Below are 13173 nucleotides of genomic sequence, written 5' to 3' on the forward strand. Positions count from 1 at the left end.
GTTACTGAGCAATAAGACAGAGCAGTAGTAGAGCTAACCAGCTAATGGGTGCCAGCGGGTGCCACAGGGATCCACAGTGTTCTGCAGAAAAGGCACTTGAATGTAAGAAAAGCATACATATGCATGAAAAGAGAAGAGAAGACAGGATATGAGAGGAGTCCATCGCCAGCTTTGGAAGACAGGTTACCTGTAGCTCCGACTGTAGTCACAAGCTATTAAGCTGTACGCTCTGTATGGTCTACATGGGGTCTGACATGAGTATGAGTTGAGAAGAAAAAAGAGAAAGGAGCTTGTATGACAGCACTACTTATTGAAAATCACTCCTGGAAGTTAGGAGCAGGAAAACAGTACAAACAAGATGTTTGGGTTCATGTCTCTAAGCTCAGTTAAAGTGAGCTATTGACTTCTGACAAACGTTACACAGAGCATGTCATGAAGGGTTCTAATAAGACTTTCTGTAATAATAATCAGTGGGAAACATTTATTCTGTAAAGAGACACAATCTCAGGGTATAACCACAGGAAACATCAAATCTATACCAGTTGGTGTGCAACATGGAACAGCTCTGTAAGTGTGTGATCTGTTCACTTCACACATAGAGATTAGTGTGGAATTCTAACGTCTTACATCGTCTTAGGTGTACATGCTAGTAGACAGAGGCTAATAATATACTACATAAACTCTGGAAGACATACACACACACACACACACACACACACACACTCTTACCAGCACACTCTGGGTTGTCCTCATCAAAGTTTACAGCAAAATCATGGGAGACCTGAAAAGAAGAAAACTTACTTAAATTACTACTTCATGAAATTACTAGATAATGACTAGATTTTTTATGGTATCAACTAGCAATTGTTCTTGAACAATTAAGAACAAATATAAGTAAAAAAAAAAACTCTGCAGATACTTTACATACACAATCATTGGACTTGTACAAAATCACTGTATTCCTCACTGGCATGCGATTAATGAGCCCTTTCTGCACAAACATACTGGACTTTTAAGGTTTACTCAAATTCAGGGCAAATGCTATGAATCCCATTCCTCCATGCATAAAACATCACAACCCCCTGCACCAAAATATCCTCATTTCAAATACAGATGCAGATACAGTCGCATCCAATCAAATTAAGGTATGTTAATATATGGCCACTGATTTGTGCATTTCAACCAATCAGATGATCTGACCTGGCAGGAGATAGATGAGTGAAATGAGAAAGTAATGGCCATGGACGCTCATGAATAATTCTGAAATCAGGGCTCTGTGCACTCTGTGTTGATCAGGACAGGAATAAGAGCACATGTATGCATACTACACATATACTCAACGCTTTGAGAGCATTAAACTGACGTATGGGCTGAACAGATGGATAGTTTTCACCAATCAAAAACTATTGCTTATTCAGTATTCAAAAGCATAATAGACAGTACATGGACTGATAGAATATGAGATTTCCTGTCTCTTAAACACACACTATAACCATCACATAAGCAGAAAAGTGTTTATACTCTTACAGAGATTAATATGTGCTGCAGTGGACCCACTGGATAGTCTAAAAAATGATCCTCTACATGTCCAGCTGATGCACTGCTATCTCCCACGTCCACCGGAGTTACTAACTCGTTGTCATGGTTACGTATCATTTACGCACTGGTCATCATGAAGTCATTCACCCAGATTTGAGAGGTACCCAGTGAGTCTAAGCCAGGTCTTATCTACTCTGTCTTGTCGTATGACTTTGTACTCTGTACATGTATTCTGCTTTTGGATTTGACGCTGTACTTTCTGCCCGAGAAATGTGTTTGGAACCAGAACATTATTTGGTACTTATCTATAAGATCATATCTTAAACATGCCCTAACTGGGATCCTGTGAGCTGTACAGATTGGTATCAATACTGCAACACATTCATAGCAATGATGGTGTAATGACTGATGACAAAAACAAACTCATTTGTTTATACAATAAATTAGTTCAACTTAATCTACCAGTATAAAATATTGTAAAAATATACACTACTCTTATTTACAGTATATCAATATACGCCATTATCACAAAAGTATGATTAGCTTGATAGGTATTGTCATCATCCTCTTTCATTTTTCAGCATTTTCTCATTTGATTTTCCTCAGAAGCATAACATCTGACCCATATTTGCAGTTCATGATATTAACCACCAACTAAGTTAGAAGAATCCTTCTCCTTTATGTGGGACAGGATATTATAATCACATTAAAAGATATTAAGCAACTACCATGGATTATTAAGCATTATTATGGCTTACATGTGGCAAGAAATTACACATTTCCACAAATAATTTTACATTAAACAAAAAACAGACAAAAAAGATAAGAGGAAAGAGAGAAAAATCCTCCAATGCATAATAAACAACTTTTTTATTAGTATCACAGTATTGTCCTGCACAGATTTCCCAGCTTTCTGAGGCAGTGGTCAGTGAAATGTCACTGATTTTGGTGTGGATGATGGTGCAGGAAGAGCTGCAGTGAGAACTGTGAAAGGCCGACTTACTTTGAAGTCAGGTGGGATCTGTGCTCCAAAGCCAAACGCGGGAAACATTTTATCACTGAAATCAGAAGAGGTATGATTAAAGATTAAAGATAGCGAGATTAATAAGATACAGTCGGAGAAATGTGCAGATGTCGATGTTTGACATTGGTAAGGGTCAGATATAATTGGCTCAGTGCGTGAATGATACACTCAGTGAGGAGTGATGTGATGATGTGGTGGAGAGGCCGAGGTACACGTGTACTTTATTACTGATGTAAGCACTAAGCTTTTCCTGAACTTATCAGCAATGACTTTGGTTGGGTCAGTGGTTTTCAGCAATAAAAAAATGAATAGAGAATAAATTAATGGAAGTAAATCAATTATAATCACAAATCTATAGACTGAATTTTTTTTTCATTGCTTGCAATGTAAGAAATAAAATGATCTACAGTGCTTTTGGAAAAATACCTCTGAATTTTCTTGTTTTGCATTATTTATTAGCAGAGAGTATCCTTTGCAGTAATCCAAAATTAACCTGCATTAAAGCAAATAATATATAATATCTTGCCTTTGAGTAAAAAATAACGGGCGTTCCTGCCCTTAAACTTAGAACAAACTTAAACTGCCCTGTTCCTTAAACGTAGAACATAAGTCCTAATGTAATGCTCAAGATTGCTCACAGTTCCACTATTAGGGTTATAATGAGAAGGGTTCGTGTCTCAGTCTTAATGTTTTAGGGGTTACGTAGGTACGTATAGTGCACATGCAGAACATTTCAGCTTTGAGACTTCACTTATTTTTTACGGAGGTCAGAACATGCAGTTTTTTCAAAAAAGTTCCCCTCACTTTCGGGTTGAATATCTCTGGTGAGGGAACAGATATGAACCTGAAATTTTCACAGAAATAAGTGCTCTATAGCAGCATTCTGCTGTAAACATGCTGAGTTTGAGACTCCACTGATTACAGAACTAGGGCTCGTGGAAATCTGGGGAAAAGCCTACTTTATTCATGCATTTTGAGAAATGAACAGATGTAATATAAGCATAAGAAATAATAAAAATGATCCGTATTTTACAGTAATTATGTTTCTGATTGACGTACAATAGCTTATGCTTGTCAACGAGGTCTAAAATGTTACTGCATTTGATATTGGCAACAGTGAAGCGTGATCTATCACAGGGTTCTTCAGTTCTGCAGAGGTTAGCTCCAACCTCCAACCTCACCTGCTGGTAATTTTCTAGTAATCCTGAAGACCCTGGTTAGCTTGTTCAGGTGAGTTTGATTAGGGTTGGAGCTAACAGTGGACATCGAGGGCCAGATTTGAAGAAATCACAAGCAAATCAGTGGCTTACATGGTTATAGAAATACATCCATTCTTTCTATCTGATCAAATAACAAGCTTAAAGGGTTTCGTATCTTGGCTATTCTCCCTTCGGTTGATCAGCAGATGGCCTGAGTTACCTGTCGTAGTCTTGGCAGATCTCACCCACAGCCACCAGGGCCTTGAGGTACTCGTTGGGCTGGTATGGGTGGATGTAGTGAAGGGAGCAGCTGTTACGTGGGTCGCCGTTTGAGGCAGTAAAATCAATCGCCACCTACACACAAATACAGCCGCCATAAGCGAAGGTACTTACAGCCAATTAAAACCCCATAGCTACAACAATTCAGGGCTCAACAGCTTTCCCAACTGGACTGGAGGCAGAGGATAGGTACCTGTGTGTTCACTGCAAAATATTCATATATATATATAAATCATTTTTAAACAAATATAAGACCATTATGTCACGTCAACGCCAGAATCAGCATTGAACTCCAAACATGGCCGCCATGGACTACACCTCCCAATATACACGCTCCCTGTCATCTGATTATTGAATGTTTATATCACACACACACACACACATACACACACACACACACACACACACACTAACATGAACAGACTCCTGATGTGAAGTATCGCCCCGTGTTTCACTGCTAACGTTGCAGGCCTTGTTATTTCCGTGCATGACATTCAGGTTTTTCATCTTGTTTGTTCTCTGGTTTTTGGAATCTGGTTTTGTCTACCCAAGTCTGCTTGTTCATCGCCTGACCCTTGCCTGTTTTCTAACCAAGCTCTTGTGTATCATTTTGGATCTGTTTGCCTGCTGTTTTTTAATAAAGCATTTACCTGGAACTGCAGCTGTCTCTGCCGTCTGACACAATCAGCCTTTTTCCAGATATTTTTACTCATTTTCAGCATGAAATGTTCTCATTCTATTGGCAGCTAATTGCTTATTTCTGGCATTTATTTCTAGAAAGAAGGAAAAGATCTGCCAATGGAATGAGACAATTTCAAGCATAAGATTAGTAAATATGTCTAGAAAAAGGCTGTGATCTTATATTTGTTATATCATAATCTCAGTATGAGAAATATTCGATCATTTTTCCTTTATTCAAGACACAGTATATTCACTTGCTAAGATATTATTTTAGCAGCGTTCAAGGGGAGATCTCTGAGGAGCTACGTAAGATTTTGACCATCAATCTGAACTTATCTAGCAGAGCTGTATCAAGCAAAGGGATCATTGAGGTAATTTTCTGAACTCTGCTTTGTTCATTAATATGGCTGTATTTAGCTGTTGGATAAATTCGATCATATTTACTGATTTGAGTGTTTCATTTCTGTGTTCATTTCTGTTTCAGCAGTCAGATCTGAGAGACTTCATTCCGAGTCACTTACTGTGAACTGGATCTGACATCCGCCCATTATATAATCCAGAAATGAGTGCATCTTTATTATCTAAAGGAAAAAGATGAGAGTTCTGTTAAAAAATTAAGAGCTGTGACAAGAAATGAGAAGAACATTTCCAAACTCTTCAGATCTGTACAGTTTTATACTCTTCTCTCTTGACCAAATCTATCCAATCCATGTGACAGAGGACACAAGACACAGACAGCTTCATCACCTTACACTGATTCAGGATCACCACACCAGAATTTCTATAATTCTTCTTTTTCACTTGATACTTGGGATTGATGCATTCCCACTGAATCTGCAGGTGAGAAACAACAGAAAGATAAGAAAAAACACACTCATGTCTCATTAAATAAGCAATTGAGTCTATAAATTAAATTGTGAAACTGTGTGTTTTTTCAGCATCCACTGGTCAGTCTGATGGATGGTCTTGATAACTGAAATAAGATGTTGGTAAAACTAGTCTCCAAACTCTACTGCTTAGGACTAAGTACATCTATTTATAACTGGATAATAGACTTCCTGACCAACCGCTTCATCAGGTAGGCAGGGACTTGCTCTCCACCCTGACCCTGAGCACTGGCATTCCACAGGGATGTGTGCTGAGCGCCCTCCTCTATGCCCTATTCACTAATGGCTGTGTTCCCATTCACACCTCCAACAGCATCATTGAGTTTGCGGACAACACAATAGTCATCGCAGTGATCACTAATAATGATGAATCTGCCTACAGTGAAGAAGTGTTAAATCTGCTGAGATGGTGTGAGGAGAACAGCCTGTCCTGGAAGCTTCTGCTGAGTTTCTACAGGTGTGCTACACAGAGTCTTCTTCCATACTTTCCATACTTCATCATAATGTTGTACACCAAAACAGCACAACACATCATAAGATGTAAGCGCTGACCACAGAGAAGACACACAGACAACGCTGCCTGAAGACAGCAGCCAGGATGATTAAGGATAACAATAATCCACCTCAGCTTCATTCTGTTCATCCTCCTAGCATCCAGCATGGGTTACTGATGTTGGGCGAGGAGGCCTGGGGTGCAGTCGGCATTCCAGTGAAGGGAAATCATAATGCCACAGCATATAAACATAGCGAGGTTTAGCCAATTTTTACATTTCACATTTCAGAGCATTGTTTTCTCTGTTTACTATTGCTGGTTTAAATTATGCTTCTATCCTTTGTTTTTGAGTTTGACTGCATCATGCCATTAAAACAAACTTTAACCATCTTTGACAGTGATGACTCTGTGTTAGCTCTTCAGTAGTGCTACTGATAAATTTACTCATGATAAAGATAATCAGGAATATTCGTGATGTGTCATATTCTCTTTCTGTGCTCCTTTAAGTATATCTTTCTTTATTTTTCAGCTGAGTCATAAGTCACTGGTTAAGGGAAGGAATAATTATTGCATCAGTACATCTATTAAAAAGGGAAGTGAAGATTATGCATTCAATTACAGTTTATAATGATTAAGAGATTGAACTTGATTATCTGGGTTAGAGGACAAAATAAGCAAAATGACTTAAAATACATGGCCAGAAGACTAGAAGACTGCTCTAGATCTTGCCACTACTAACAATACAAAACTACAGTAAACAATTAATTTATAAACAGTTAATTATTATCACAACAGCACCAGGTAATAAGCCTCTACTGCCAATTTAATAAAAATTACTGAGCAACAAATAGTCCAATAGTGGATATAATAAATGATGAGTGTGAAAGCCATATTTAAGTACTGCTCACTTGCCTCCATTACAGTGTGATTGCAGCAGTTATGAATGTAATTAACAAGAACCACCAATTTTGAACAAAAGCAAATTTCAGTAATTTGTTAGCATGACAAGAAGCGTTTTCCAGACAAACCTGAAACCAATGCAAGGAATACTTAAGCTCAAGGAATACCTAAGGCAGCACACTTCACACTGTAATTTGTATGAACTGAAAATTCATTGAAAACTGAAATGTTTTAATTGTAGGAATTCACAGAAGGCAACTTGTATGGAAAGATATGCACGCCTTATAATTTCTTATTTCATCTTCATGACATGCACCAGATTTGTTCTCATTTAGTATAAATCTGAGGAATTCTTTATGAGACTGTGCTGTTTACATACAAAATACCAATCAGCACTGAGTGTTCGAGGGAAGCGTGGATAGAGCATTTCCAAGTTCCTAGCGGACATGGATAGCGAGCTCAGTGAGTAGCTCAGCTGAAAATAAATAGACCTAGGATGCTTGGATAAGACAAGTAATCAATGTGCAGTCAATATCGAGTTTCACTGATTAACATATGAGACACACATTTCTAGAGCATCATGAAAATTACTAAATGAAATGTAAATAACTAACAAGGCTGAAAGTGGACTGCTCATTTCCTCCAAAATGTGCTCCCTGTCAGTGACAGAGGCATCAGGTAATCCAAAAACAGTCAAGTGGTGCAACACATCTACGAAATATTAATGGCTGGATGTGACAGTGTATGTAATTTATTAAATGTCTATGCATTCATTTGGTCTATGTGATATAATTATTTGCTTTGTCGCTTCCAGTATATGACAAGAGAATCACTTATAGGAGCTCTCTTTCGCTCTCTCTCTCTCTCTCTCTCTCTCTCCCCCTCCCTCTCTCTATTGCACCCTCTTTCTGCCAGTAAAAATTGGTGCCTGTGATATGGAGGAATAAAAAAGAACAAAAGCTATACATGTGTGTGTTAACCTGTTTTCCATCCATAGCTGTCTTCAAATCTTTGAAGGTCGTCTGGAATTCTCCAATGAAGTCATGCTTTCCATTTGAGTCCCAATCCCAAACTGTACACTGAAAAACAGAGAATAGAAGATAAGTCAGACTGAAGACAATGCCCCTTTTTATGATGATGCATAAGGCATAAGATCAGGGCATCATATATTTTCAGGATTTTCTTAACCAGGTCAAGGTGATAACCTGGGGAAGAGCAGTGCAGCTTTAAAAAGGGTATAGTGTATAAGGTATTGGGTACAGGGTACAGAGTATAGCGTATAGGGTATATGGTATAGAATGTGTGATATATTGTATAGTGTATAGAGTATAATGTATAAGGTATAGAGTAGAGTGTATGTGGTATAGTGTATAGGGTATATGGTATATGGTATAGGGTATGTGGTATTATGTATAGAATAAAGAGTATAGTGTATAGGGTATATGGTATAGAGTATAGTGTATAGTGTATAGGGTATATGGTAGAGAGTATAGTGTATAGGGTATGTAGTATAGTGTATAGGGTATAGTCAAGTCAAGTGGCTTTATTGTCATTTCAATCATATACAGCTAGTCAGTACACAGTGAAACATTCCTCCAGGACCATGGTGCTACATAAACAACACAGAGCTACCTGAGACTACATATTTTTTTACATAAAAAGTGCAAAGAGAATGGGATGGTGTTCAATTGAGAGTGTGTGTGTGTGTGTGTGTGTGTGTTATCAGTCCAGTCTCTGAGTGTTGAGGAGTCTGATGGCTTGAGGGAAGAAACTGTTGCACAGTCTGGTCATGAGGCCCGAGGGTGAAGAGTGTGTGTGAGGGGTATGTGGGGTCGTCCACAATGCTGGTGGCTTTGCGGATGCAGTGTGTGGTGTAAATCTAACTATCCTCTGCAGGGTCTTGCGATCCGAGACAGTGCAATTTCCAAACCAGAGAGTGATGCAGCTGCTCCATACCCTATGCACTGGTATAGTGTATAGTGTATAGCGTATAGAGTATAGTGTATAGGGTGTAGAGTATAGTGTATAGGGTGTAGAGTATAGTGTATAATGTATAGGGTGTATAATGTATATGGTGTAGACTATAGGGTGTAGAGTATAGTGTATAGGGTGTAGAGTATAGTGTATAGTGTATAGGGTGTAGAGTATAGTGTATAGTATATAGGGTGTAGAGTGTAGTGTATAATGTATAGGGTGTAGAGTATAGTGTATAGTGTATAGGGTGTAGAGTGTAGTGTATAATGTATAGGGTGTAGAGTATAGTGTATAGTGTATAGGGTGTAGAGTATAGTGTATAGTATATAGGGTGTAGAGTGTAGTGTATAATGTATAGGGTGTAGAGTATAGTGTATAGTGTATAGGGTGTAGAGTATAGTGTATAATGTATAGGGTGTAGAGTATAGTGTATAGTGTATAGGGTGTAGAGTATAGTGTATAATGTATAGGGTGTAGAGTATAGTGTATAGGGTGTAGAGTATAGTGTATAATGTATAGGGTGTATAATGTATATGGTGTAGACTATAGGGTGTAGAGTATAGTGTATAGGGTGTAGAGTATAGTGTATAGTGTATAGGGTGTAGAGTATAGTGTATAGTATATAGGGTGTAGAGTGTAGTGTATAATGTATAGGGTGTAGAGTATAGTGTATAGTGTATAGGGTGTAGAGTGTAGTGTATAATGTATAGGGTGTAGAGTATAGTGTATAGTGTATAGGGTGTAGAGTATAGTGTATAATGTATAGGGTGTAGAGTATAGTGTATAGGGTGTAGAGTATAGTGTATAATGTATAGGGTGTATAATGTATATGGTGTAGACTATAGGGTGTAGAGTATAGTGTATAGGGTGTAGAGTATAGTGTATAGTGTATAGGGTGTAGAGTATAGTGTATAGTATATAGGGTGTAGAGTGTAGTGTATAATGTATAGGGTGTAGAGTATAGTGTATAGTGTATAGGGTGTAGAGTGTAGTGTATAATGTATAGGGTGTAGAGTATAGTGTATAGTGTATAGGGTGTAGAGTATAGTGTATAGTATATAGGGTGTAGAGTGTAGTGTATAATGTATAGGGTGTAGAGTATAGTGTATAGTGTATAGGGTGTAGAGTGTAGTGTATAATGTATAGGGTGTAGAGTATAGTGTATAGTGTATAGGGTGTAGAGTGTAGTGTATAATGTATATGGTGTAGAGTATAGTGTATAATGTATAGGGTGTAGAGTGTAGCGTATAGTGTATAGGGTGTAGAGTGTAGTGTATAATGTATAGGGTGTAGAGTATAGTGTATAGGGTGTAGAGTATAGTGTATAGTGTATAGGGTGTAGAGTATAGTGTATAATGTATAGGGTGTAGTGTATAGTGTATAGGGTGTAGAGTGTATAGGGTGTAGAGTATAGTGTATAGGGTGTAGAGTATAGTGTATAATGTATAGGGTGTAGTGTATAGTGTATAGGGTGTAGAGTGTATAGGGTGTAGAGTATAGTGTATAGGGTGTAGAGTATAGTGTATAATGTATAGGGTGTATAATGTATATGGTGTAGACTACAGTGTATAGGATGTAGTGTATAGTGTATAGGGTGTAGAGTATAGTGTATAGGGTGTACTGTATAGTGTATAGGGTGTAGAGTATAGTGTATAGGGTGTAGAGTATAGTGTATAATGTATAGGGTGTATAATGTATATGGTGTAGACTACAGTGTATAGGATGTAGTGTATAGTGTATAGGGTGTAGAGTATAGTGTATAGGGTGTACTGTATAGTGTATAGGGTGTAGAGTATAGTGTATAGTGTATAGGGTGTAGAGTATAGTGTATAGGGTGTAGAGTATAGTGTATAATGTATAGGGTGTAGTGTATAGTGTATAGGGTGTAGAGTGTATAGGGTGTAGAGTATAGTGTATAGGGTGCAGAGTATAGTGTATAATGTATAGGGTGTATAATGTATATGGTGTAGACTATAGTGTATAGGATGTAGTGTATAGTGTATAAAGTGTAGAGTATAGTGTATAGGGTGTAGTGTATAGTGTATAGGGTGTAGAGTATACTGAATAATGTATAGGGTGTAGAGTGTAGTGTATAGGGTGTAGAGTATACTGAATAATGTATAGGGTGTAGAGTGTAGTGTATAGGGTGTAGCGTATACTGAATAGTGTATAGGGTGTAGAGTATAGTGTATAGGGTGTAGAGTGTATAGGGTGTAGAGTATAGTGTATAGGGTGTAGAGTATAGTGTATAGTGTATAGGGTGTAGATTGTATAGGGTGTAGAGTATAGTGTATAGGGTGTAGAGTGTATAGGGTGTAGAGTGTAGTGTATAATGTATAGGGTGTAGAGTATAGTGTGTAATGTATAGGGTGTAGAGTATAGTGTATAGTGTATAGGGTGTAGACTATAGTGTATAGGGTGTAGATTATAGTGTATAGGGTGTAGAGTATAGTGTATAGGGTGTAGAGTATACTGAATAATGTATAGGGTGTAGAGTATAGTGTATAGGGTGTAGAGTATAATGTATAGGGTGTAGAGTATAGTGTATAATGTATAGGGTGTAGAGTATAATGTATAATGTATAGGGTATAGAGTATAGAGTATAACATGTAGGGTGTAGAGTATAGGTTATAGGGTTTGAGAGTATAGAGTATAACGTATAGGGTGTAGAGTATAGGTTATAGACTATAGAGTATAATGTATAGGGTAGAGAGTATAGTGTATAGGGTATAGAGTATAAAGTACAGAGTATAGGGTATAGGGTATATGGTATAGTGTAAAGGGTATAGAGTGTAGAGTATAGGGTGTAGAGTATAGACTATAGAGTATAATATATAAGGGTATATGGTATAGTGTAAAGAGTATAGAGTATTGTATATATGGTATACACATTTATCTCATGAAAAACACATGAACTTCCATTATACCCAATGATTCATCCATTCTCCTGTGGTTTATGGGTCATGTCTATTAGTGTTCACTTTAGCAAAAATTAATTGGAAATCTCACACCTCACTTTCTATACTTTACTTTAGGGCCGGTGTGGCTGCAGGCTTTCTTTACAGCCAATTTGGAGGCACAGTTGATAGTTGATTGGAGACCAAGATGAAGTGATTAAACAAGTGCAATCTGGTGTGGCTCCTGCTTGGTTGTAACGAAAGCCTGCAGTCACACCAGCCGTTTCTGGAGAAGATTGAAGACCCCTGCATTAAACAATCATGGGCAACTAAAATAAACACAAATATGCTGTCTCATTGTCTCTTGTCACATTTGTGATGCCATGATGAAAAGAAATTCAGTGTTTTTAAAATGTAATAGGTAATCGCTGATTCTAGTGCCATTGAAACCCTCCTGCCGCACTCAATTCAGGTGGACTGAAACTCCAGGAATGAGTAGACAGCTCTTTTTAAGATTATAAGACAAGCCCAGTTTCTTCCTTTTAGAGTTTTAGATCTGTGTAACAATGACCATGGACTCTGCTCAGGAACTTAAAGTCAGGGTTAAATTGCATGTGAGCTTTGTTTATTGGGGTTGTGTCACAGGATGTTACTCAAGAAAGAAAAAAGCAGCAGAAAAAGAAATAAGGCTTGGTTGCTTTCCAGCTGTGCTTAATGCTGTCATTTCACTGATGCTTCAACACATGAACACACACGCCCATGCTCAGCTCACTGTCCGAGAGAAAGCGGAAAAACTGCCAGTTAATATGCAGCTACAAATAAGCAACAGGTGTGCTACCTTAATTTTCCCATTTCCCAAACCTCCCACTGCAGATGCTCGCTAAATCACGCCCCCACCTGCCACAACGTGCAATCATGGGACTGTTAGATGTGCTAGCTTGTATCAGCTATGCAGGATGAGTCAGATATGAAATCATTTCAATACATTAATATCACAAGGCCCACACCACGAGAATGACACCATAGATAAGTGTCAGAGCCAAAAGTATACTTTGAAGAGTGCACACTGTCTGAATATGTGCTGCCTTAATGACAGATGAGCCCCGGTGCAACCTATTCAAGCTCCATGTAAATACTAAACCTTACAGTTCACACAGCACTGCATCTGAAGCACCAGTAATCAAGAAGTACACATAAATAAAGAGATGTGAGAATTAATCATCGTGTATCTACAGTGTGTGAGTGTGTGTGTGAGTGTGTGTGTGTGTGCACGCAGAAAGACTGCACTGTGTAGTCTCAC

General features: G+C 38.0%; 1 protein-coding gene across 1 annotated transcript in view; it reads right to left on the reverse strand.

Moving 5' to 3' along the window:
* Window positions 1-13173, reverse strand: part of cpne4b (copine IVb) — a 46341-nt gene that overhangs the window by 12775 nt on the left and 20393 nt on the right. Inside the window, exons 8-13 of the mRNA XM_034298359.2 lie at window positions 7983-8081; window positions 5470-5556; window positions 5244-5303; window positions 3983-4116; window positions 2543-2597; window positions 730-781 (exon numbers count right to left, since the gene is read on the reverse strand). Of these exons, the coding sequence (XP_034154250.2) occupies window positions 730-781; window positions 2543-2597; window positions 3983-4116; window positions 5244-5303; window positions 5470-5556; window positions 7983-8081 (487 nt within the window). The remainder of the gene's footprint in view (window positions 1-729; window positions 782-2542; window positions 2598-3982; window positions 4117-5243; window positions 5304-5469; window positions 5557-7982; window positions 8082-13173) is intronic.

This window comes from Pangasianodon hypophthalmus, chromosome 23 (assembly GCF_027358585.1).
Source record: "Pangasianodon hypophthalmus isolate fPanHyp1 chromosome 23, fPanHyp1.pri, whole genome shotgun sequence".
NCBI classification, from domain to species: Eukaryota; Metazoa; Chordata; class Actinopteri; order Siluriformes; family Pangasiidae; genus Pangasianodon; species Pangasianodon hypophthalmus.